Source organism: Solenopsis invicta, chromosome 9, assembly GCF_016802725.1.
Source record: "Solenopsis invicta isolate M01_SB chromosome 9, UNIL_Sinv_3.0, whole genome shotgun sequence".
NCBI lineage: Eukaryota > Metazoa > Arthropoda > Insecta > Hymenoptera > Formicidae > Solenopsis > Solenopsis invicta.
Genome location: NC_052672.1, coordinates 13,004,644 through 13,031,557, shown reverse-complemented (window position 1 = coordinate 13,031,557; position 26,914 = coordinate 13,004,644). Strand labels below are relative to the sequence as shown.

General features: G+C 33.2%; 3 protein-coding genes across 6 annotated transcripts in view; 2 read left to right on the top strand and 1 right to left on the bottom strand.

Moving 5' to 3' along the window:
* The first annotated feature begins 40 nt into the window (after positions 1 to 40).
* On the top strand, positions 41 to 2,391 carry LOC105198003 (clusterin-associated protein 1). Of its 2 annotated transcripts, XM_011164626.3 has the most exons (6): positions 44 to 292; positions 378 to 574; positions 808 to 1,206; positions 1,345 to 1,583; positions 1,689 to 1,867; positions 2,035 to 2,391. In XM_011164626.3, exons 1-6 carry the CDS (start codon positions 271 to 273, stop codon positions 2,301 to 2,303), a joined length of 1,305 nt encoding a protein of 434 aa, XP_011162928.2. In that variant the 5' UTR covers positions 44 to 270; the 3' UTR covers positions 2,304 to 2,391. The 2 variants fall into 2 exon arrangements, with proteins under 2 accessions (XP_039309736.1, XP_011162928.2); XM_039453802.1 differs by having other exon boundaries at positions 41 to 292; positions 808 to 1,583.
* Positions 2,392 to 2,758: 367 nt separating this feature from the next.
* LOC105198007 lies at positions 2,759 to 26,133 on the bottom strand. Of its 3 annotated transcripts, none has more exons than XM_011164632.3 (8): positions 26,110 to 26,133; positions 11,192 to 11,239; positions 9,714 to 9,980; positions 7,998 to 8,203; positions 7,211 to 7,412; positions 6,321 to 6,548; positions 5,050 to 5,360; positions 2,759 to 4,811 (listed from the first exon to the last, which is right to left on the bottom strand). In XM_011164632.3, exons 3-8 carry the CDS (start codon positions 9,963 to 9,965, stop codon positions 4,304 to 4,306), a joined length of 1,707 nt encoding a protein of 568 aa, XP_011162934.1. In that variant the 5' UTR covers positions 9,966 to 9,980; positions 11,192 to 11,239; positions 26,110 to 26,133; the 3' UTR covers positions 2,759 to 4,303. The 3 variants fall into 3 exon arrangements, with proteins under 3 accessions (XP_011162934.1, XP_025990426.1, XP_025990425.1); XM_026134641.2 differs by lacking the exon at positions 26,110 to 26,133 and adding an exon at positions 23,409 to 23,763 and having other exon boundaries at positions 9,714 to 10,008; XM_026134640.2 differs by lacking the exon at positions 26,110 to 26,133 and adding an exon at positions 23,409 to 23,762.
* Positions 23,979 to 26,914, top strand: part of LOC105198008 (sodium-independent sulfate anion transporter) — a 46,776-nt gene continuing 43,840 nt past the window's right edge. The window contains exon 1 of the mRNA XM_011164633.3: positions 23,979 to 24,239. The gene's annotated coding sequence lies outside the window, so the exon portion shown is untranslated. The remainder of the gene's footprint in view (positions 24,240 to 26,914) is intronic.

Genomic DNA, 26,914 nt, shown 5'->3' with positions numbered 1-26,914 from the left:
GAATTAAAATCAAACTTTAATTTGCATTAAAATATATATATAAGAAACATAATAAAATATATAAAATATAAATGATATATATATATTTAAATTGCAAATGTATATAAAATATACACAATAATAAAAAGTCGATTGCTCACTCTTGTCCGTAATACTCATGGTTTCTATGGTAACGCTGATGCCGGGAATAAGAAAACAAACCGTGGAAATGGAAACCTGTCTCTACTACAGTTGACTACAATAACCAAGTTTTAGTTTTTCATTGAGAAAATGTCCTATCGTGATTTACGCAGTACGTATATAAGTATTAATATAGATATACAGGTTAAGGAAACAGTAATGTGTGATTTACCTTTTTTTCGTTTCTGCCTGTACAGATTTTACCGAGATAATGAGGGTGCTGGGTTATCCAAGATTAATTTCCATCGCGAACTTTCGTGTGCCGAATTTTCCCCTGGTCGCAGAGATTCTGGTTTGGCTGGTGAAACGATTCGAGCCAGACGTTGATGTATTTAGCGATCACGACACTGAGGAACAACGTGTAACACTGATACGTAGTGTCGCTGAGTTCATGGTAAATAATTTAAACATTACATGTAGTATATTAAGTTGAATTTGCTAAGTTATTTAATAAAATTACATTGTTATTTATTTTAAAACGTTATTCTGGACCATTTAGTAAGCAAAATGTTAACAGTATTCTAAAAATTTGCAAATTCAAGTAGATTAGAGCAGCATTTATACATTAAGCTTGTCTTCTGTCATCCGCTAACATAATCAGATAGTACATAATTCTATACATTCTAGGCATTGAAGACAAATGTTAAGTTAAATACAAAGAAGTTATATCAAGCCGACGGTTACGCGGTGAAGGAGATGTTGAAGATAGCCACATTGCTGTATGACGCACAAAGCAGTAGTAGTGCTGAGCAAAATCAATCGAGCGGTAATCAGAACGTGGTGGATTTCGATATATCCGATAAAATTAATGAGCTGAAAACAACTCGACACTTGGCGAGCCAGTTGACCATCAACGGGGCGACTCTCTTCGACTTACTTGGCCGAGAAGTGGAACTTCGTGAGATTCGCAATACCAAAATTGCGAGGCAGTTTGACACTTCGGAAATAGAAGTAGCTTTAAAGGAGGTCATCGAGAATACGCGTAAAGAGATCAATGAAACGAAGAAGCAGATCGACAATGTCAAAGTAAACATTTTTATCTGTGATAAAACTTGTTTACTTTGGCTTCTTGTGCTTAAAATTGCTTGTTTGACTTTTACAAAGTGTCTCATTGTAATACAACAGCATAATTTATCAAATAATAAATATAATTTAATTTTGAAGGAAACGGAACAAAACTTGGATGCAAGAATTGAGAGGCGGAAAACGGAACTCGATAGAAATCAAAAGAGACTCCATACATTGAAGAAAGTGCGTCCGGCATTTATGGAGGAATTTGAGAAGCTCGAAGTTGAGTTAAGAGCTTTGTACGATGATTATTTACAGAAATTTCGGTATCTAGCGTACTTGGAACACTTGTACGAAGACACAGCAAAGATGGAGCAAGAAAGATTTGAAAGACGGTATTCATCAAAAACAAATATAAAACAAAATAAAATGATACAATTATAAATAGCATATAAATAGATCACGATATAATCACGTAATAATATTAATTTCAATTGCAGGCAAGCTGCAACAAAGAAGCAACTGGAACAAATGAGAGCCGAGGATACGAATTTCGAGAGCATGATGGAAGGGAACGATTCCATATTTGCTACAAATCTTCAAGAATCTCTCGTTACTCCTCTTACAAATCCGGAAGCCACAGCGGCAGAAAAATCTGGTCAATCCACTATCAAGCCAAGTAACAATTTTTATAAAAAATAACTTACATGATATATGCAATATCGTAATTCTGTAAATCTCTTAAATCGATAAAATACTTGAAAAAAAATGGAGAAATATATGTATGAAGGAAATGATATATTTTCCTATTAAAATATTTTTAATAACAAGTTAAAAATATTTTAGCTACTGGAAGAGCGCATTCCAAGATGCAATATACTCAGCGACGCATTTACGGTAGTATGTCTGGACGGCAAAGAGGCACGATCCAGGAAAATGAAAGCGACGGTTCGTTAGATAGCGATAGTGATTTACTGATCGACGGCGATTTCGATGATGATGATGATGAAGATCTTTTAAATTCTGTGGGTGCGACAGGCAATTATAATCTTAAAGCCACTCAAGAAAAGCGGTCAGTCAGTAAAATAGAAAGACATTCGGATGATGATTTTTAATGTATATAATGTAATCTCTGGCGATTATTGATAATTTTATATATTAAATATTAATATTAAATAGAAAAATAAACAGTAATCAATAAAATAAATAAGCTTAATTAAAAGTAAAAAAAATTAGTGTAAAATATTTGGCGCTATATATTATACCAATCAAAAGTTATGTCTTCATGGCTATAAAGAATAAAAATGATTAATAAAATATTATTGATACATTATTCCTTCAATTTAATTTACAAAATTTTACATTACATTATCGAATTTACTACTATTGCACAGTAGTATAAAATATATATTAAAACAGCGGTTTTTAAATATAATTTTTTTTCAATATTACATGCATTTAAGTCTTTTTTCAAAAGATAATTTTTTAAATATTAATACGTAAGAATTAATTAATGTAGTTTATAGTTTAAACAATATGCTATGGACATTCAAGAAAATTAAAAAGTACATATTGTCCTAGTAGTCATATTTATTAATTTCGTCAACATAATCAATGTCGACACATTGTCGACTGTAGCTCAGCATTGATCACATGTATTACCTTACGACTAGTTTACATGTCATGTACGTGTCACATGTACGTACACATGCGTGTATACACATATATACATAAACTTGCGTGTGCGTAAGAAACAATTCTTTGTATTAATAAACAAATAGAAAGACTTTGCTACGTTCATCTGTCACAACATTCGGTATATTACGAAGAGTACCGATTCAGTGTGTTTTTACCAAAAATCTCTTTTTTAACATTACGTAAATTGTATTTATTTGACACACAATTGCAACTTATCTTTTTATTAAATTCTCTTGTGCAATTTCATTCTCATTGTCGATCTGTTTGTTTGTACATATATATGTCAATTGAAATTTTCGATGTTTATTTTTAAATAATCATAGAATTTTATGCGGCAAAATTCATATCTCTTTTTCAAAAAACGTTACTTATGTATATAAAAAAATTCATCTTACGCTATGTGACATTTTTGATAGAGTTTCTCGACTAGAGACGATTGCAAACGCGGACGAATTGCACAACAATTATTGTATCACAAAGCCATTTACTTTTTATACTTTTGTGTATGGATGTATAAAAAGATATGTTATACGAAAGTAAAAACAAACAAATTTACTTGAGTCAAGTCAAATGTATAAAACTGTGAAGTGTACTAACGGATGTCTATGTGTCCAAATAAGTTTGTAGTTTTTTCAAAGTTAGATTTCAATGACTGCAAAATTTTCGATGGACTGCATCTGAAGTAATTCTCGAGTTTTCTCGAGATCATGTATTGTATTCTCTAGGCTGTCTCTGCAGATTTAATCTCTAACAGTCCTAAATACATATTATACATATATCACTATGCTAATTATTGATTCTATAGATATGCATAAGATACATTTTGTGTGAATTTACAAGTATCTAAAAAAAAGGTTTACCCTCGAAATATAACGGTACAATAGGAATAATATCTAGTGTTGCTCGTGTTGTTTATCACCAACTGCTTTCTTTTAGCCCGCGATTTAGGCCTTCCGTAACAATCTTTCTTAACGATAATACAATTTGTGCCGCAGACAATCACACTTGCGCTGCACGAACAAAAGAATTATGAGATACAGATACAAGAGTCCGTATAAAACAGTAAGAGAGAAGCACCACCACCGTGTAGTGTCAAATTCAATAGACTTGGCAGGTTGTCTTCAGATTTCGCTAATCATTCAAGGATCCGTCACACGTAGAAAAATATGATTAATTCGCGTCTCGTTTCTTCTTTTTCTCACGATAATCTCTATTATCTCGTTGGTAAGCGTATTCTCCAGTTTCGCAAATTTAAAAACACGTTCCGAGTTGAGAGTTTCATAAAAAAAGACGGGGGTTTGCCTAGCTCAGTTTGAGAAGACTAAGGTCCGCCGTAATTGTAGAAATAGGTCCTCGCGACTTTCGGAGTACCGGTGAAATTGCCAATGTCCCACAGGATCTCAACAATGGTTTTTCGCTACCTGACCGGCTTGCTGGGTGGATTGGCTTTGATTCGTGGTGTTAACGCCGGGACCGGATCAAGCTCCGGAAGTGAGCATTCGGCGCGCAGTTCCGTCCACGTTTTGTCGACATTCGTGGCGAGTCGTTCTCTGTATTTGTAGGCCGTTCTGTCGACCGTCGATTGTGTCTTGATGCAGTCGTCGCCGCCAAATTCGCAGACACGATAATGGTGCAGGATGGCGGCATCGGAGGGTACGTTCAAGGTTCCATGACCCGGAATAAATTCCCAGACGAAATGGTTGCCCGCCTCCACCACGTCTTGCGGTTTACAAATGTATTTAGAGCGTTGTTTGTGTGGATGCAATTTGGTGCGGCGTCGTGTTTTTTTTAGAGTGATTAAACCAGCCTCGGTAGGAGTACGGCTGGTCGCCACGAATGGATCGTCGGCCCATTGTAGATAGAAAAAGGCGTTTTGAAAGGAAAATGCGCCCGTGGACTTGATGTTAATTCGATTTCCCATCCATCTAGAAACCGTTTCGTTACAGAATTAATATTACTTGTTTTTAACCCAAATTCAAATTCATAAAATTAAATTACTCGCCATTACCAATAAGAATGAAATAAAAATTAAAAATAAGTAATTATTTTTCATTGGTAATTTATAATATTATTTTATATTTGTTGATTTAAAAATAATAAATATTGTGTTATGTATAATCTATATTATTAGATAATTTATATTCATAAAGACACGTGACGTACCGTAGAAGATCTATTATGGTGTTGTTATGCCTTGGTATAATATACTCGTCGAGGTCTACGAGCGCCACATATTCGTACTTGTACATAGATCGGTAGAGGCAATCGTTAAGCGCCGCGAAGAGACCCTCCGTGCGAATTTCCCGCTGGGAAATCATGTCGAGATGATGCCACGGTAGCACTGTAACCAGATCCTTGTTCTCGTAATATTTTAGCGCACAACCGGCTGCTGCGCCTACAGTGTCGTTATACAAAGTGACGTGGGTAGCGCCCAGGAGTCTGTGCAACTCGATAAATTCCACCAATTGCAAAACCTATAAATATGAAACAGGTTTACACGTCAAAATATCTCGTAATGCATTCGTTTCTCCATAGATATATTCATTAAAGTTTTCACAGAAAAATAAATAGACTCGAGATAAATAAACTTGTTTTTCCGGGTGTATTTTATGTTGATAAATGCACAATCATATCGCTATATTGCAAAGTATAATAGATAAATATTAAAATTGTTATTTGTACAAGTATGGAATAATATCAATAAGAGACATACTAATGAAACATGAATTAGATTTGAACATTCATACTCGAATTATATACCTGCGATATACACCTTTTACTATTTATCTTCACGTAATGTGTCTCATGGAAAATGTTAATTTATAAATTACAAAAATTTTTACAAATACATATTACATATGAGATACGGCATGTTGTGCCGTATCTCATATTATTTGTTTTGTTTTAAAATTTCCATATGAAAATATTACAAAAATTTTTGCAAATGCATATTACAATATTTATTCAAATTTTTTCTTTAATTTATATATGTAATTTAAATATATATTTATTCTCTTTTATGTACATTTAGAATTGTATGCTTTTCTAATTTTGTATAATATAACTTCTACTTTTATATTTTCAAACCTAAATATATATTGTAATTTCTCCTAAAATTCATTTAAATCTAAATTAGCTTATTAAACATAAATATTATAATTACAAAATAAAAAAAAATTAAAAATACTGTTATCAAGTAAAATACTTTTATTCCATTAAATTAGACAAATGTGCAGGTGAAAATAATAACAAATGGATTTAAACAAAATTTTTGCATAGATTATACTAGAATGAGTAGAAGCAAAACAAAAGCGATAAGCGCGAGCAAATACAATATACGAGGCTTAATGCACAGGTCTATAAATTACGTAGTCATGTTCACGAGTATAATGGTCATCGATTATTTAACGGTACCGTTTATCTGAACAACATACCCTATTGTAGTAATAGTGTAAAGGTTTGACGCAAATAGCTAAAGCCTCCTTGTCGTTCGTCCTGCTCTCGAAACGATTTTGTATGAGGATGCGATTCGTCGGAACCGCTCGCAGTCTTGCCACGACGCTGACTGCTTCCGGCACCTGATCCGTCGTCGGGGACTCTTTAGGCAACGGACATATTACGAAGCAGGCACTATACTTGAGATTCCAATTCTCTCGAATTACCTGAAAATAATGATATGTTCAAGACATATCGAATTATTTTGAATATATATCAAATAGTTTATATTATTTAACAGATATTTAAAAATAAAAAAAATTTTGAAAGTCTTTAATATATTCTAAAAGTTTTGTGAACGTTTTGAAAATAATTTCTTGTTTATAACATTTTATTTTTATCCTCCAGTTTATATACAAAGATATACATAAATATAAAATGTTATACAACTAAATTATTGTTAAAATTAATGAATAAAATATTGTAACTTTGTATAATTTTTTAAAAACGTTATTTTAAAAATTCATATCTTTATTATATCATCATTTAGCATACCTATCTCTATTATGCCACTCTTTCAGTTCGCGTAAAAAGCTTTTTCCAATAATTTACGAGTTTCGAATATTTTTCTCTGTTTTCTGCATTAAATACAATATTATTTTTGCTTTACAACTTTTAATATAGTTTTATTTTTATCTTTAATTAAGGGTTTTAATTTTCTCGTATTACGTTTTAAAATTTCCATATGGAGTTAATAAACCAGATTTTTTATAAATATTAAAGCAACAGTGACTAAAATATTAATATCAGAGACAATGTGGCACTGTTCTTTCGTGTTTAGATTAGTTAGATATTCTGAATCAAAATTATTTCTCTGGGAGGAGCATACCTTAACTTTGGCAGCTACTGTTACCGAGGCAGTGACGTTTGCGCCGTTTTGCTGTCGGTACCAGAGCCTACACCAGACACGCTCCGGTCCTCTGGTTTTAGTAGCGCTAATCACACGTACTACACCCTGACTCTTGCCAGCCGGCGTACCCGCGCCGCTAACTCTGTTGTCGAAATATGCCGAATAAACGAAAAATTTGAACCTATAGACCAAACATACATCTCATTATCTCTATTCAACAGTGTAAATGTCCCAGAATATGGGGCGATTTAAATAATTAAATCTAATAATTAAATCTTTACGTTATTTATACGGCATATATAATTTAAGATGCGCAAAATATATAAAATAGTAAAGCAAAACTACATAAAAGAGAGAGTAGTGAATTTTCAATAAATTGGACTTTTGCGTGCGAATAAAATTAAAATAAACAATAATTAGCCCAATTTAATTTATTAGAGTGTTTTTAAGAAAATTATATATTTAATAATTACACAAGACAATTTGTTTTTCTTTTTTTTTAATAAAATAACTAGGCAATAAAGATTTTATTGTGAATTTTATAATGCTTTATTTTGTATCTTGGAGTACCTATGGATTTTTTACTATTTGACATAAAGGACTATTTTAAGCCTCTCAAGGAACAATAAAATTAATAACGAAGCTGCAGAAACAATATATCTTAAAACATTATTTATTGTACGGTTAATATTCGAAAAATTGAAACTCAAAAATAAAAAGAATCAAGCATCCTTAATTTACTTACGTGATTATCAAATGAACGAACCTCGTATTAGTGACTGGTAACCATTCGGCATGTGTGACTTTTAGGTTTTGATCCAACTGCGGTAAATGAGCTTCCAAGCTAGGTGGTAAGCTCGGTAAGCCGCGCGGATCCGGGTGAATTACCGTCTTCTGGCCACCATTCTCCCCGCGTACCAGCAACCCGACGTGCTCATCAAAACTACCCTTCAAACCGGCGTAATCTTCAGCCTGGGGACATCAAAATTACATACATGCTTTTTAACTTATTTAATATTACGTGATAATCAATATACATGCATACGTATATTGATAATATGTCTATATTTAAGTAATGTACAAAATAATACAAAATGTCTTTGTGAAATTACATCTATTTACCGAGAGTTTAAAAACAAGAAAAAAAAATTAAATTTGAATCCTCCCCACAAAATTCTAGTCTTTAATTTATGACGCTGAGGTTTCAAGCAGTATTTTCGTTACTTTAAGTCTTTTAAACAAAATTTTTCTAAACAAAATTTTCTCCCAATTAATACGGTTTGTTAATAATCTATAAAATAAGCTTGCCACTTCAGAGTCCCTTCAAAATTGAGTTAGGTCTTAAAACTCAAAGATTCTTAGAACGGACAACTTGCGAGACGAGTTTTAAAATACTCGGGCTTTTCTCGCGGTATCGCGATGGGAGATGTAAACGGATGAAGAAAGTTCCGTGGGATCCGGCAAACTAATTTGTCAGGTGGTCGCTCGCTCGTATCCGGTTAAACTTTTCCACTGCGGTCGTATGTCTTTTCCGAACCACGTTGGAGCAACGTCGTTCGGGCAAGCTGCTGTGCGGAGCTATTTTTCCTTCAAAGTTCTCAGGGGTTCGCGTGAATCATTGTCCGGTACTAGACGCAAAGGGTGCATAAACTATATAGCAGGTAGAGATATTGACGAAGAAAGAGAAAGGTGGGGAAAAGAACGAGGCGTACGCTCGAGAAATCGATGTTGTACATAGTAAGTAAAGTTTTCGGCCTTTTTACCAGAGTTCTTTTTCTCGCCTTACCACCATTGTTTTATATGTGTTTGCTTTGTTCGTGTTCTCGTGAAAAAAAAAGAAAAACGTATAAACTAAAGTCAACGATCCCATTTTTCATTCAAAGACCAAGAAGTTTTACTAAGAATAATAAAAACAAATGGATTTAAAAAATCTAATAAAGATAAAAGGATTAAAAGTATAATGCCATATATATTTATATAAAATTATAGGATTTATAGGAAACTCAAGAAGTTAATAAAATTTTATTCAACATAAATGGAAAGTTATAATTTTAAAAGTAGCGCACAGGAAAAATATATGTACAATTAAAATAAAAAGTGTAATCGTAATACTGAAAACATATAAAAAATAAATAAATTAAACTAACGACCGATATTTTGATATCGAATTGTAAAATAATATTTTTTTGTTGCATGTTATTTTAATGTATCAAATTACTTTTAATAAACAAAAAAATACAATTTTTCAAACGAGTATATAAAAATTTTTACGCGAGTGTATTCGCGAGTGACAAGAAAAGTTATTATTAGAGAGTGATATGGACGCGAAGAGATGGAGATGAATTTATTGGAAAGAGGGAAGAGCAATTGCAGCCGCGTGCCGTAACAGAATCAGCCGATACGAAGTTACGTGAATCGTCGAGATAGTGAGGAATAGCTTCTCTCTCTCTCTCTCTCTCTCTGTCTCTCTCTGGGCACTTACTCCTATTTCTCCGTAATCTGGACGATCGGGCGCAGCTGGCAATCGATGACCGCTCCTGTGACCCCCGAGTACGCCGGTGCCGCTGATGCTCACGCCGCGCCTCTCGTCGATCAGGAATATCTCCGTGAGGACGATCAGAGCGAACACGGCGAAGAACATGACGACCAGCATGAACGACATGTTGGCACGCTCTTTGAGAACGCCGGCGTTCGCTCGGCTCCCGCCGGAGCCAGATCTTCTGCTCGAGCCCATGCTCGAGGGGTGGTTCTGTAAGCGTCACTTCGTAGATAGAGTTCTTCAAATAAGAGTTGAAACACGGAATAACGATCGTCAGTATCGTACGCAATAAAGAAGAAATATATAAATGAAACAGAATAGTATTGGACTTAATAATAATAACTTGAACTAAATCATTTAAATGTCGTCACCTAAATAACTAAAGAAGCGTCAATTACGGTCATGGCATGATGCCTAGAATTATTTATATATAAATCGTAAACACATTTCCAACACAGAACAATATGGAGTTAGAACAAAAGTTTGTATCCATAGCTATGTGGTTAAATAAAACTATGTATCAAATATCTACAGAAATATGGTATATTTGAATTTCATTGAGTTATAAATAACTCTGCGAACTTTTGTCCCAGTCCAATATGTGATGACAAGTTTAGTAAATGTTAACGTGAGTTTAACTCATAATCCCTTAATTATTCTACGTAATTATTCTACGAGTAATATTTGTAAATAACAAATTTAATAATCTTTCTGTTATGTAATCTTTAATGTCTTGAGAAATTCTGTAAGTTGAGAAACTTTAGTCGCAAGTAATCACCGCGCTCTTCTCAGTCAAATCAAAAAGATTTTAATAATTTTGACGACACGAAAATTAATTTCAAGATCTACAAAAGTTTATACCAAAAATCAAAACACTAAAATTATGTTCTGAAAGTATGAACTAAATTACACACTATAACTATAAAATATTAATAAAAATTATAAAGTTTAAATGAACGCGACGAAAAATCCACGTTAAAACCAGCAAATTATATTATCGATAACACTGTAAAACAAGTGGAACAAAATTTGACCTATTTTTGCATCACGAGTGTAGACAGTTATTTTTGATTCTTGCCTGCTAAACACGAATTCGTTGTCTACATTTAGCTGTCACATCTTTCAAAAAAAGACAATTTTAAGGATTTGTCGTTTCTGACCCCTGATACTATTTTTTTTCAAAATAGTCAATTTTAACGGATTTATATTTAGCAAACAAAAATACGTCGAAAAAATACTATTCACATTCGCGTTGCAAAATGTAATTCCACAATGTAATTAAAAATAGAATTAAGTACAATATTAAATCCTCTATTTGTAATCTTGATTTAAAATAGAAAAAAAATGAATAACGAAAGTAATTTTGAGTAGAAGACTAGAATTCTAAAAAAAAATTTACATTTTTATTAATGGTTACTTACTTAAAGTGGTTGCAAGAAAATCGCTGCCAAGCATGGGGATAGTAGCCCCTGAAAATAATTACAAAAATTATTAGTTCATTTACATCCAATAAAATGTTATTTTATGATTCATGATTTATTCATCACTTAAACTCATATTAAGAATATCTCGCTATATAAAATAATTTAAACACTATTCATGAAACGAATTACATTATTAATAGTAAGTAGTATAATTAAAAATAAATTCGATAAAATATTGTAAAATTTATAAAGTAAATTTCTTCAAATTTATTTTATATAAAGTAAATTTAATAAAATGTACGATCGAACAAATGAAAAAAAAATAGCTTTTTATTTCACGACTATTGACAAACGATGGTTGATTTATGATTAATATGGTGTTACATTTACAGTCTTATAATTATATCAAGCCAATTATATAATTATAATATATTAAAATTATATATTAAAAATATGTTATGATAATATGTTAATATTCTAATATAATATAAAATTATTTTCCTTAAAAAAATTATAACGAAGTTGCAGAATAACGCATTTATCGTATCGAGAGCGATAAAGTCATGCACTTGATAACGTAGCAGGTTTTTACGATGCGACTGACATTGTATGCATTGTATGCATTATATGCATTGTGCGTGGCGATGGTCAAGTTAAAAATTTTAACGATATACAGTGTCCCAGATTTACCATAACACCCATTACTGACAGATTCCTGAGATCATTTTAAAATAAAACTTCTAAAACTAAAATGTCGAGGCTGCAAAGTAGTGAAGGTATTCCCAAATACGAGATTCTTATTTTTCATATTGATTTTGCAATCATGTTCACTGTGCAATGTGCTGTATCTGAGCGCACAAATTTTAGATAGTTTGATATGCTAGCTTTAAACTCTTTTCACTTAAAAACCATTGTAGTCTCAACATTTTGGTATTATTTTTTGTCTTCAAATAATCTCAGGAATCTGCCGTTAATGGGTGCTACAACAAATTTGAAACACTATATATTTGATTAAACGCTCAACGTCATGAATGCAATCCTAAGAGAACACCGTGGCATAAATTGTACCAGTTGACGACAGTCAATAATCTTAACGACTGGGTCGCGTGCGATAATAATACGCTTTTGATTAAAAAAAAAAAAAAAAAAAAAAGATAGATAGAAACAGTGTTGCACGTCAATAAATCTTCAAAGCACATAATTCAAACTCCGTTTTATGAAACACTGTCACTCGTAACATTTTTTTTATAAGTTTATTATGTATAATTATTATGCATCGTCGTACCAATGAAATTATCAAATATATTATTTGCTTAAAAATTATGTGAATAATTAATTAATTCACCAGAATAAGGAAAACTAACAACATTGCAAAAAATTCCATGAAATGGTTTACGACAATTTTTACGCATTTATGCATTCAAAGCTTTTTGCTTCTTAAGGATAGCGCTAAAACTAAAAAAAAATTACAACTAAAATATCTTGCTATTCTCTCCTAACCTAACCCTAACCTAACTCAATTCTGAATATAATTTTGTTAGCAATAAATTAATAAAAGTATAAATAACTCGCCTTTCATTATATCTTCGCCTTTTTTGCGTTTAATGTTAAATGAATAAGTTGTAAAATTATACCCTTCCTTATTGTTCTTTACATTACTCTTCCTAAGTAAATAATACAAAACAAATTTAAATATGTGAATTTAAGTTTATTTTGTCTTTCCAAAATATCAAGATGTTCTCCATTGCGAGGATCGTTGCAGATCTGACTGGGCCATTTATAAACTAAACCTACATTAGTCTCCGTCGTAATCAGATCGTTATCATTTCTGGACTATTTTGTTTCGCCGGAAAATGTTTTATAGAAAGAAATACACTCTCTGTGTGTGTGTGGCGCGAAGTCTTGCCACTGAAGATTTATGTTGCAATTTATCTTCTTGGGGACAGGTTTCGTCGTTTACACGAAGCACTTTATAAAAGAGCAATGCAGTCAAATCCGGTGCTATGTGTACAAGATGTCTCGGATCTAGCAAAACATATTTTTAAATCTTGACAGTTTATACAAAAAATAAAAACTACAGTCGCGACTTGGAAAACTACGTACAAATAAAACTTTACTTCACTATTATCCCCCCAGCCGTTTTTACTTTAAGTTCCCAGGCAGACTTTTCATTTGAAGTTTGCTTATCAAGGATAGCGTTAAGAATAAACAAAAAAAAAAAAAAAAAAAAATAGTTGCGACGAATAAAATATCTTGCTATTCTCGCCAAGACCCGATTCTGAATATAATTATATTGGCAATAAATGTTAACAAGTTAGCAACAAAGCTATAAATAACTTTTTTCCTCATTATACCTCTGCCGGTCTTTCAAGTTTAAAATTAAATTAATGGTTGTAAAACTGCACTCCTCGATATTGTACTCTACATTATTTTTTTTTAGATAAAATTAATAATTTAAAACAATTTTTTTTCGGAAAAATCATATTTTGACAAACAATATTACTGCTATCTAAAAACAGTGTATTTTTATAATGCACATTTTATAATACATACGATATTAAATTTATAGTAATTTTACATATAAATATCATATTTTATTTTGCAAAATTTATATAATATTATAAGAGTAATTCCTGTATTAAAAGATACCACAGATAATATTTTATCTCTAATTGTATTTTTAATACGGATTATTTTCGATGAAAATTCTCAATATTTAATAATTGTATGTTTATACACGTGCACATATATATTATATACATATTTTTTTTTTTTAAAGTTTAATAACACAGACATTCTGAGAGGCAGAGGATATGGCAAATGAGAGACCGCATCAGTTACGTGATGCTGCGATGACATAACTCGTTAGCTGCAGTAGCTAAATCTTTGTATAGTCAGCCGGAGTACGAGCGAGCCGACACTAACTTTTGACTATTTCAACCCACTGACTCGCTTTTCGTCGCTTCATCCGCACTCCCTTTTTACAACCGCCAAAGAAACAAGCAACTGGGGCGACCTGGCTTCAAGACTTACTCGCTGCTACATGGTTTTGCATAAACGAAGGTGACCTAAAACCGAGGCTCGCCGAGTAGTATCGTAATAAATTAACAGCGCCGTTTAACGCGTCTGCCGACGGATAATATTATGCCAGGACGCAAATGTGTACAACGGACCTTCCTTACATATTTAGTTACATGCAACATCAAAGAAGATGCGCGAAATTACGATCTCGAATATTAAACGTCGCCAGAAGGTCGTTGCACACTCAAAAATATATATTTTGCTGATGTAGATAGATTTCTAGGTGTCAACGCAACAATTTATCATTTTTTTTTTGTATCTGTTAAAATATTGTTTGTCACATATAGAATTTATAGCAACATTCTGGCAATATCTTTTAGAAAATTCAGGTCTCATTGCCATTTATAAATTACTTCCATAAATATTTTTCGATACTACAGCGATACTAGAACGATCTTTGTGAGAAATGTAACTGCCGATTGTAACTGCCGTGTCGCATCAAGATAATATGTCATTATAATTTATATGTCAGAGATAACTTTTCTTTAGTTGCAGCTAATTAATTATACACCTTATTAGCGTGTACAATGACAACCAGCGAGTGCTTAAAATTTAATTCGGAAAAAGAGTAATGCATTAGTCAACATAGCTGCAATGAGAAAAAAGTTGTCAACTTGATTAAATGGCTTCAGTTCAAATACTTATGTATTTAAGTTCGATGTATAAACGCTTAAACTAAAGTTCAAGTATTTTCTGCGTTTAAATTAAATACTCGAGCTGAAGAAATTTAATCAAGTCGAAAAATTTAGTCAAGTTAACAACTATATTTAGTAATATGTAGTACATTTTACAAAGATTTATTTACATATTAAATTAGAACTCGTTCTGTAATGACGAGACATTTTTGAAAGAAATTAATCATTTTGAAAGGAGAGATAAGAAAACATCTTCGTAGTCAAAGCAACGAAATAACGAAATGAAAAAAAAGTGTGAACAAATATTTGCCTGAAATTACGGCAATACTGCAATCAACAGTCATTTTGCTCTGTCTTTTTGTCTCTCGATATTTATTTCTTGGCGTTTATATCGCGCGGAAATTAGTACAGGAGGTCCTAAGGGCAATCCGGTCAGTTTGACCGCAACGGATATTATTTCCTTCCGCCTGTTGCGCCGATCGATTCGTTTACTAGACCATAATATGTTCCAACATCGGAAGATTTCCTTCGCTTTCTGACGTCGTGACCTGTAGGTAATACGAGACACCATCCAAGATTGCAAACTAGTTCTCCCTTCCATCCCTCCAAAGGATCTACCGGAAGCAATTACCTTGAAAGATATCCCAGAAGGATAACGTTGAAAACGTAGGGAAATTTGTACGCTTTTTTACTGCCAGATTAGAACGATATCATGTAACGTTTTTGAATATATTTTGTTTCTAGAAATTTTTTGCCTTTATAGTTTCAGTCTTCAGACTGTACGTAAAAAGTAAATCGATTTTGATAATGACAATATATCAATATTTTGAAACAAAAAACCAGTATTATTCTGCAACTTGAAAAAATAAAGCGTTTCAAAAATATGGAATGCTAAGTTGGTATTTTTAAACTATTCCTAGTGCGTAGACTTGTAGTTGTATATGAGAAACGAAGAGAAATAAATATACAAGAAAAACTTTAAAAATAAAAGCGACTGCACAAGGAAAATAACTTCAATAATCTACAAGTATGCAAAAATCGTTATTTTTCCTAGTATTAATTTTATAGAAATAATTATTTTTTTTATCGTAATATTTATAAAAATATAAAACAAAATTAACTATGAAGCAAGACAATATAAAAAATATAATGAAACAATAAAAACATCTGAATAAAACATTTTGAAATAAATTTTGAAATTCAGATGTATAAATTCGCAACGCATATGCTCTCAATTATTATTATTATTACCCATAAAAAATAAATTACTCACATAAATAATATGTATATGTCTTATTATACTATTATCTCATTATATTATTCTGGACTCTCAATCTTAAACGAGTTATCAATAACTTTTTATTATGCAAATTTCTCTACGCTTCGATTCTCGTAACTCTGACCTAATTCTCGACATTCAGTGACGCTGAAAATGGACGATTCATTAAGGGAGGCACAAAGGTGAGAATGATTTATTTCGCGGTGGGAACAATAAAGTGTCCCTGCGCGCGCCGACGATGAAATTGTCGTCATCGCTAATTGCACGACAGTAGTTCTTTCAACGGCAGCAACTGGCAGTTTAATTGCAGATTTAACTTAACGAAGTATTCTGCGATTCGCGGAAACGAACTATGATAATCGAGGTTATAATTAAAGAATTATGCGGAAAGGCAGAGAGAAAAAAAAGAATAAGAATCATTAATATAAGGAATTACAAAAATCGATTTCCGATAGGAAACCATAAGGAAATGAGGAACATAACTAATTAAGCACAAACTTTGCAGACCCTGAGAAGGGTAAGTATAAAGTAAAAAAGTTTACCAGAGTAATTACGTTACAAATCACGTTTTATATTTTTACATAATTATGTAACTTACATAAGAATTAATAAAGCAAGTAATTGTTGAATATTTTTTCCTGTAATTATTCCGCAGTATGCTTTTTGTTCACGTGTATTTTTTATCGTATAAATCGTAATGTGAGAATTTTATGTAATTTATTTCTTTAAAAATATATCAATGAATTTACGTAAAAAAAAAAAAAATTAATATCACACAGAAATTGTCGCTCGGTGTTAATTTTTCCTACAAATTGCTTGTTTCCACGGGGTTTCGTTTGTAATAAAATTTCTGTCAATTTATCTATCTTCATATATATTCAATATACCGAGTGTCCTCGAGCGCTCTGATTGCACATCGATTCGGAAAAAAGCCTATTATGCTACTTTCGTGTGCACGCTTTCGTATTATTAAAAGACTCAATAACCTTCAATAACCCGTTCGCGTCCCCGCTTAAAATTGCAGGTGATTACTCAGTGCCCCGTCTGTACACACAAGATGGTCCGTTATTGATTATAGAAGAGACATAGTGTAGAATATTCTACTATGTCAACGTTGAATAAAGTCTCTTTTTTTTCGCAAAAGATTCATTTAAGAAAACACAATTCCATATAAACGAACTTTATGTACTTAAACATGTGTCACATCTCAAAGCACATTACCAGGAATATAAAAAATTTATAGATTCTTCTGTTACTACGTTCGTTTATCTGTTTAAAATTTGAGCACGATTCTCTTACTGGTTTAAGGATTGGTTTAAAGACTACTTAATTTTTCGTTTACTCTCGAGCCTTATGTGAAATTGTGTTTTGCAGATACTCATTTGCAAATTTAATGATAAACTAACATTACGAACTAAATCAAATGTTTTATACATACTAATGAATCTCCGATAAATATTCGCAAAAGTTCATTTGAATTCGATTTAGTCGTTTAAAAGTTATTTAAAACGACAAAATATGATCCTTTATGCATAAGCCATTATAAATCAAATTACTCGTTGTTTTGCTCTTTGCAGCTTTAGGATTAAAGTCCGGATATTCACGAACAATATTTTTTGTTATTAACGAGAAAAAAAAAGAATAAATCTACACTGACAATAAAATTTGTTGAAAAACTAAAATATTTAGTTCGAAACATTCGGCTAAATGTTGAATTGGTTTAGTTAATTCTTGATTGGAAAAATGTTAATATGTGGTTGACATAAATAAATTATATCTTTTTTGTGTAACTAATAAATTGTTGAATGAACGTATCGTTCAATTAAATATTTTACTTTTTCATCAAATCTTTTTTCTCAGTGTAAGAAGCCTTTAAATTTCGATAACTTTCAGCTTTAATCTTCAATCTGGGTCTCTTTTGTCCAGTCCAAGTTTTTTTTTACTACTTTTTCTAGATTTGTTAGATTTTCAAAAAATCTGAAACAATTCAGGACTTCTTTTCAACATCTCTATCACATTACCAAATAGTTCTTTAACTCAAATGTTAAAATCTTTATCTAATAAAGATTGAAATTGAGTAGTGAAATTTGAAAGTAAAATTTCAAAATTGCACTAAAAAAAGATTTAGATTGCAGACGGAGGGTTAATTTATTTTTGCACGTAATGATCGCGAGTGAGATTCGCCATGATATCGATCGACTCGAGAGTCGAGCTTACAATCTCTGCAGGTAATATCAAGTGTTACGCGAGAATATAAAGATAAGTGATCCGTTATCGTCCACGCGAATCGCGAAGCAAAATGCGGACGAGCTCATTTAAACGTCAACGTATCCGCGATATTCCCGCGTGATATACACTCGTATCGCGATCTCGATCTTCACCCACCCAAACGCGACACGGCGCGACAGTAGATGCTATCCGCGACGTTGAAAGTGACAAAGGGACACGATTTTTCATAAGTGACACGCGGCGCGGGTGAAAAGAAAGCGCGTTTTTCCCCTCGCATCCGTTCGCGAGCGAGTAGGCGACACGCTTAATCCTCTTATCTTGAGGTCATTTTACCTAGCGTTCGCGCAAGCGTGGGTTCGCCCGTCGGGATTACATAAAGCGGGAAAAATCGGTCACTAAACCGTCCTACCGGATATCGATGGCAGCGAAAATGATTCATCTTTCGCTGTCTTCCGCCTCCGAGTTATCAGATGTATCGCTGAAAACGTGAAGAGAAGACGAGTACAACATTGCAAAAACTTTACTCTTGATATTATAATATATTACGAATGTGGATTACAATGATATTTAAAATTATGCAGTGTCATCTCATAATCATTACGGTAATTATTTTTTTTTTTTTTGCGAATGTAACTGTAGTAGCTAATTTGAAATAATACACGAGGAACAAATTTTGTATAATATTATTCAATTTTGTTAATTGCATAATAAGTAAGTCGAGTTAATGCTCTTAGTCTTGGGTCTAGTAACTAATAAATATTAAAAACACCAATTATAAGAGAGGGTATTTTACGAAGAGAAAAAAATTACGCTAATTTGCTTAATATGTTTGTGTCTGTAATCAAATGCAATTATATAAGTGGTTAAGCTGTGAACGCGTAACTTTTGTTATTTTTACGTAACGTGTTTTTATTATTATTTTTTTTTTTTCATAATTATAAACTGAAAAACGTGTTTTAAAAGTAAAATAATAATTTTCAGAAATTAAAAATGAAAAGAAATCAATACTTTTAAAAATATTCCGTTACGTAATATTTAATTTAATATAATTATATACTAACTATATTTATCTTATAAACGTATAGTTCTTGCCCCGCCCGAGTGAATTAGTAACGCACGACTTTTCCGTTTTTATGTTATATGATTATTTCGATTAAATTTGCATTTGCACTTTGCAGTACGCAAATCGTGTAATAGGGGCAAGAAAACAATTTGTAACATCAGTGAACAATGAAGCGTCCAAATTGACGTCGGGCGGAATGTTGCCGGCGGTACATTGCCGATAATTGCTGCAGCTTATATCATGCGGTATTTATTCCCATTTATCAGCGAATCGTTTAATCGGCGATATATACACATGATGAGAAATCGGACTAAAGCAGGGGACACAATGAATTATAATCGCCCGAGAATGGGAATCACGTTAGAGGAATGTACTTCGCGCGACAGATAATGTGATAAAAACTGACGTCGCGATAAGACAAAATTCGACACGACAGCAATTTTTCGTACGTGCGTTAAATATATAATACGCTACCTGCCACACAAGCCACCATTCCACGTGGTTTAAAACTTTTATCATATATCTCGCTATATGTAATGAAGATTGAAATAAATCTGCATTAGTAAAAAATCACGAGACAATATATCCCGCTGACGTTAAAGGCGTAATGGGAATTTATGCGTTTTGTGTGTCAAATGTATACCAAATTATTTATTAACAGCGTACGTACAGTGGGACATTACTGGGCGTCCCACTTTCCGTATATGATTTTTTAATGACAGTCCTTTAATCCACCCAGAGATGGTTTTTTTTTTGCAGCGAACACAGTAATCGGAGCACGCACAGTTTCCGTGCTACAGGCGAACGAAAAAAAAAGCGAATAAAACTCAGGCAATTCAATGGATTGAAAAATTATTCACTGTCAGTTAATCTTATTAGATACAGTTTATATTTTAATAAAATTTCACTTTGGAGCTTAAGCACGAAGATATACGAGCTGGCTAAAGGTGAAAAAGTTTTCGTAAAAAAATGACTTCTCTCGACGTTTTCATTAAAGAAAAATTGATTCCAGATTTATCAAAGACGTTAAAAAATAATATGCGGCAAGTGGGACACTTTATATTTTCTTTTTATTAATAATTCAAGCGAGTTCCACTTATCCAGTTTTCGTTGCATACAAATTAAAAGAGAAAATTAAAATAAAATCGAAATAAATAGAAATGTTTTGTTAAAATCTTGTTGATTATTAAGATTATTTCGTTACAATTCTGACTTGCTGATTACATTTTATCGCTGATATTTTTATATCTTTATATCTTGATTATGTTTTATCTCATGTTGTGAGCTGATTACGTAAATGAAACATGAGCGTTTCAATTGATCAAATAAACAACTTAAAGAAATTCGGTCTGCAAAAGGTAAATCTACGAATTGATTCAGATTTATAGAAAAAGCACAATCCATGACAGAAAGACGAATTGTGTACTTAAAATGCAAGGCAATGAGAAGTAAAAAAAAAATTCGAGTAAGAAAACGGAATAAATTTAAGAGAAACATTGTGTGTACTCCCGAAAATGTGTTGCGATTATAAAAACGCTGTGCAAACAAAAAGGAAATAATTATGGCGCTTTAAATAAACTCAAATCTCATTTCCACACAATCTCCTTAATTAGAAATTCATGAAGGGATTTTTGCAAATGCATAAATCGATATTAGAAAAAGTGAGTATCAAAATGGAGAAGGGAAACATCGAAACGTTAATTAAACGTTAATTAAACATTCGGTACACACGGCATTTTGAATTCGCCTTCATTATCCGAAAAAACATGAAATCCGAAATATGATTGCAGCCGACAGAGCAGATTGTTTAACTTCTAATTGGAGTCAGAGAGTATAAATAGGTTTCTCAAGCTGCCGTACCATCTGCCTTACGAAAAGTAAGCTCATTCGTTCCCGAATTCTTACGTGCCTTTCCGTGGGAAAAACTAAGAAAAAAGAAACATCGAAACGTTAATTAAAATTTCGGCGCACAGGGTATATTGAATTCGCGTGCGTTTATTATCCAAGAAAAAAAAACATAAAAGAATTTTAAGTACCGATAGTAGTGATTGCTTAACTTCTAACCAGAATCAGAAGTATAAATGAGTTTCTCGAGTTGCTACCTTCTGCCTAATGAAAAATAAGCTCGCGCCAATTTCTCCATGCGCTTCCGTCCATTTGGGAAAAGAGAAACATCAAAATATTGTTTAATTAAACAATAATGTTTGGTGCATAAGATATTTTTAATCCGTGTGTGTTTATCCGAAAAAAAAGAAAAATTTGAAATAAGTATGACTACGACAGAACTGATTGTTTAACTTCTAATTGGAGTTAGAAGGTATAAATGAGTTTCTCGAGCTACTACCTTCTGCTTCACGAAAAGCACGCTCGTTTGTTCCCGAATTCCTTCGTGCCTTTCAATTGGAAAAGCTGGGAAAGGAGGAACATGGAAACGTTAATTAAAAATTCGCTGCACACAGTATTTTGAATTTACATGCGTTTTGAATCTACATCATCTGAGAAGAACTTTGTAACAGATATAAGTGCAACCGATAGAGTTAATTAATTTCTAAATAGAGTCAAAAAGTAAAGAAAATAGGTTGCTATCTTCTGGCTAATGAGAAATAAGTTCATTCGAATTTCTCCATGTATTTCTATCGAGTTGGAAAAAGAGAAACGTTAAAATTTTAATAAAACGTTAATAAAAAACACTCGGCACACAAGGCATTTTGCAAATGTGTGTGTTTAACACCCGAGAAAAAAGGTAATTCAAAATAGTTATGACTACAGCTTATAAAGTTGATCGTTTAACTACATTGAGATAAAAAAGTTGCTGGCTAAATTTTTCAACTTGATTGAATTTCTTCAGTTCAAGTATATTTATGTATTTAATTACATATAGTTAATTTAAATATATGTATAATTGCTTAAACTAAAGTTCAAGTACCATTTAAGTTAAATACATAAAATACTTAAACTGAAAAAATGTAATCGAGTTGAAAAATTTAGTCAGGTTAACGATTTTTATTCTCAGTGCACTTAAGAGTTGGAAATAATGAGTTTCTTAGGTTGCTACCTTCTGCTTAATGAAAAATGAGTTCGTTCGAATTTCTCCATATTGTTCCATCCAGTTGGGAAAAGCATCCAAATGTTAATGAAACATTAATTAAACGTTAATGAAACGTTAATTAAACATTCGGTGCGCAAGGTTTTTTGCATCAGCATGTGTCTATCATTCGAAAAAGAAACGTAAAATTTGAAACAGGTATAAATACGGCTGATAGAATTGATTGTTTAATATCTAAATGGAGTCAGAAGATATAAATTTCTTGAGCTGAATGAAAAATGAGCTCATTCAAATTTTTCCACGTTCTTCGATCTAGCTGAGAAAAGTGGAGCGTCGAAACGTTGGCTGAATGTTAATTAAAAATTCAATACACACGGACATTATAAATTCTCGTGTGCGTTTATTGTTTGGCCAAGAAAAATGTAAAATTCGAAACAAGGGTAGCTGCAGCCGCGCAGAGGCATTTTATTGGACTTCCAGCTAGGGTCAGAAGGTACAAATGAATTTCTCAAGCTGCTACCTTCCGCCTAGCGCAAAGTAAGCTTTCTGTTCATTCCGCGAATTCCTTCCGTACCCTTCCGTCCAGCTGAGTATAAACGTCGTGCCCGCGAGCGGTTTGGCGAGCACGCGACTCCCGGGGTTGATTTCGCTTTGCGCGTGGAAGGACGGACGCGGAAAAACGGTAGGCGAGGATAAAATATCGAGCGTGTGCACCGCGAGGTGTACGTCCGCCGACCTCGGTGTGCAGCAGCGAGCGGCGGCGCAACCCCCGCACAGCGAGGGCGAGACGTCGTCGTTCGGCGGACGACCCTCCACGTCGGGGAGCGCGTGATCGCGAGCTAATGAGAACGAGGAAGCCTGCAGCCTGCCAGTATACTCACGATTAGCGCTCGACGTCCGCGCGGTGTCCCGTCGCCCGCTGGCCGCAGTGTCCTCCTGCCTCCGACTCCGACATCCCCGTGACAGCTGCCACCACCGGCCGCGGCCGTGGCCACGCGCTCATATCGCGACGACGATCTCGACGAGCGTCGCCAATCATCGGGCGGGTAAACAAAAAAGTGCAGCGAACGACACGCTGTCAAGGCGACGCATTCGACCGTCGACGAGAGCCACGAGAGAGTGTGTCAGCGCGCGACGAGTCGAAGACGGAAGAGACCCTCTATCCGCTCGGATCCGCGAGCCCGCGAGCAAAGTAGGCTTGTGGGCGAGCAGATAAGCAGACAACGCGAATACGTACGCACGCACGCACGCACGCAAAGCCGTCCGCCGGGTCGTGGCCCGGATCGGCCAATCGTCAGTGGATCACCACGCCGAGCGAGCCGCGCGAAACCAAGCGCGAAGTCGGCGATGCGAGCGCGCTCGGCCGCCGCTGGCCGCATCGATCGGAGCACCCTCTACCACCCGCGGCTGCGATTGGCCGCGCAGCGCGCCGTTCGCACGCATGCGCGTCCACCTGCGCAATCGAAAGGGCGCGTTCGCGCGCGGCCGCCGCCGCCGCCGCGTCCGCTTTGGTCCGCTTTTCCCTCGCGAATCGACGATTCAACGGTGAATTTTCTTGAACGGACGAACGAACGAGAAATGATTTCTGGTATGTTGGCGACGAGTCTAACCATTGGCGGCGTAAAATGTATGTCGTTCGTGTTTCGAGAGCTCAGCCGCGGAATCCGTTCGCTTCGCCAAGGAGCGTTTGCGTCGAGAGGAATGAATCGCGAGTAAGCGCCAATTTTTTTTATGTACATGTAATCGAAGTAAATATGTCAAGTTTTTTCTCTGTATAAATATATATCTGTAAATTCTGAGCTACATTCCTAAACGACCTCTCTAAGGAAACTTGACGCGACATAATGGTGTACGTTACGTGTACTATGTATTTCGAGTAAAGTTTTCCTAGGAAAGAACGTTTTGGAACTTAACCTAACCTTGACGTATGTAAAGTTATATATGAACATATTTATACATTAATTTAGGAAGAAATAAATACTGAGAATGCTTTTGTTTCATCCAGACAGCACACTATTTTTACAAAAAATTTACAAAATTTGTAATAATTTACAATATTAGTAATAATTACTAAAATATTTCATAAATATTACTTTTGATATTAGATTGAGCAATTCATAAAAATTTATCATAAATATACAGTATAGCATTGCTAAAACATTGCAAAATATTGCTGAAACACTGTAGCAATATTTTGCAATGTTTTTGCTATGCTGTGATGTATGGGCATAAAAATATGTATAAAATATTTAGCTTCTGTTTTAATAATATATGTTTATTATTAATAAACATATATTATAATAAAATATTTTATGATTTTTTCTTTCTTGTATATAAAATATGTATAAGATATTTAACAAAATAAATAGTACGAATATTTATCATAAATTTAGTGTGCAGTCTAGGCAACACGTTACTTCTTACACTATAATTAAAAAATCTAAACTGATGATTTTTTTTATCGTAAATATTATGTATTATTTATAACAATTATAACATATAAAAAAACTGCACCGATTATAATGCATTTGAAAGCAAATAGTTCTTTTTAAAGAAAGCGATTAATCATAGCTCTCATCTATATTTTCAATCATGCAAAAATTATTGACATTAATTTACACAAAAAGTTATTAAATTAACAATCATATTCCCATATATAAGCAAGAATATAAAAAAAAGTTTTTATATAAAAAGAGAAAAAGTTCTTATAAAGAGTATAAATCTTGGAAAAATTTAATAACCTTATACAGACATAACTTGTGCTTACATATACAGACGTACACACACACACACACACACACACACACACACACACATGAAGAAATTTATTTTTTACACGAAGAATTTTGTTTAAGCGAGTTATGTCCGTTTAAAGTTATCAAGTCCTTTCAAGATTTTATATTTTTGCTTATAAGACTATAATTGTTGATTTAATACTAATTTTTTTTCTGTGTATCTCTTTTGGAACATATGCAATTCAACTTTTGTTTAAAATATTTTGCAATATATTTTCAGTGGTTTTTAAAATATTTACACATAGAAAGAAATTATTTTTTTGCTAAAGTATTTAAAAATTTAGCTGGATACAGATCTGAAAATAATTTTATTAGAAAATAATTCTATTAAAATAATTATGTAGGACGCTTAGCTAGTTGCTGGAATATTAAAACTTTTTATAGCGCCGCTTAAACGTCCTTCATAATTATTTTTATAGTCCAACAAAATTATTCTCAGATCTGTGTTTAGCTAAATTTTTAAATAGTTCGACAAAATTGTTCTTTTCGTGCATGAGTAAATTTTTGTGCAATATCTTGTGTGTGTTTGTGTGTACATTTAAAAAATTTGACATATATTATACGTTGTATTATATATCTGTATTACATGTAATATACACATACAACATATAATACATATCAAATTTTTTAATAAATACATTTGCGCGTAACACACACACATAAATTTGCATTATACGATACCAAGCAAGATCTTAAAAAATTAAATAATGAAAGTCTTATTGCGAATAATAATTTCTGAATTAGGGATTTAAACGATCATTTACGAACTATGATTAAAGATACTTACGATTAGCGCTCGACGTCCGCGCGGTGTCCCTAACTGTCCTCGACTGGTTCATAACTCGCGCGTATCGTGTAATGACCGTGTACTTCACTCGTTCACTCTCACCGACTCTCATTAGACAAAAAAATGATGTTGCCATTCGCTTATGCGTGCTAATTTGCGATCGATATTTCAATGGATCTCGCACGGTCATTGTACACGAGTGACATAATCGGACAGTAACGATCTCTTTTTAAAAGCGTCAATATGAGCGCGCAAATCGTTAACTCTATTATGCGCGCAATCTGCAGATTACATGATTTTTTTTTCAACCAAGGCAGCCGAACAATTTAAAGTATCACATTTCGAAAATTGTTATTTAAAATTAAAAAAAATTACTAGAACTTTTAATGCTTAACTTCTCGGAAACTTCCTCACGATATTTATAATTCGCGAGTTCCCGGGATATCGCGCGTAAATAAGAAGGGAAGAAAAGAAAAAGAGAAAAAGAGAAAGAGAAAAGAAAGAACGTAAATTAAAATGTTAATTGTGCAGAGAGTTTTTTTATAATTTCAGTCGATAATCTTGGATAGTGTATTTAACAACTGATCCAGAAAAAGATCACTCATTCTATAAAGGAACGTGAGAAAAATGAAGGGTAACAACCCTCTCGCTGATGTAACGACACGTTCACCGTTTTCCTGTGTGATGAGGGTAAAAATAATATTATCAATAATCTATATGTACCGTGGGTGATCATATTATCGTTTACATCAGCGTATATGTGAATTTCACTATAGAATGCACAAGGGGAACGCTGTGAATGCAT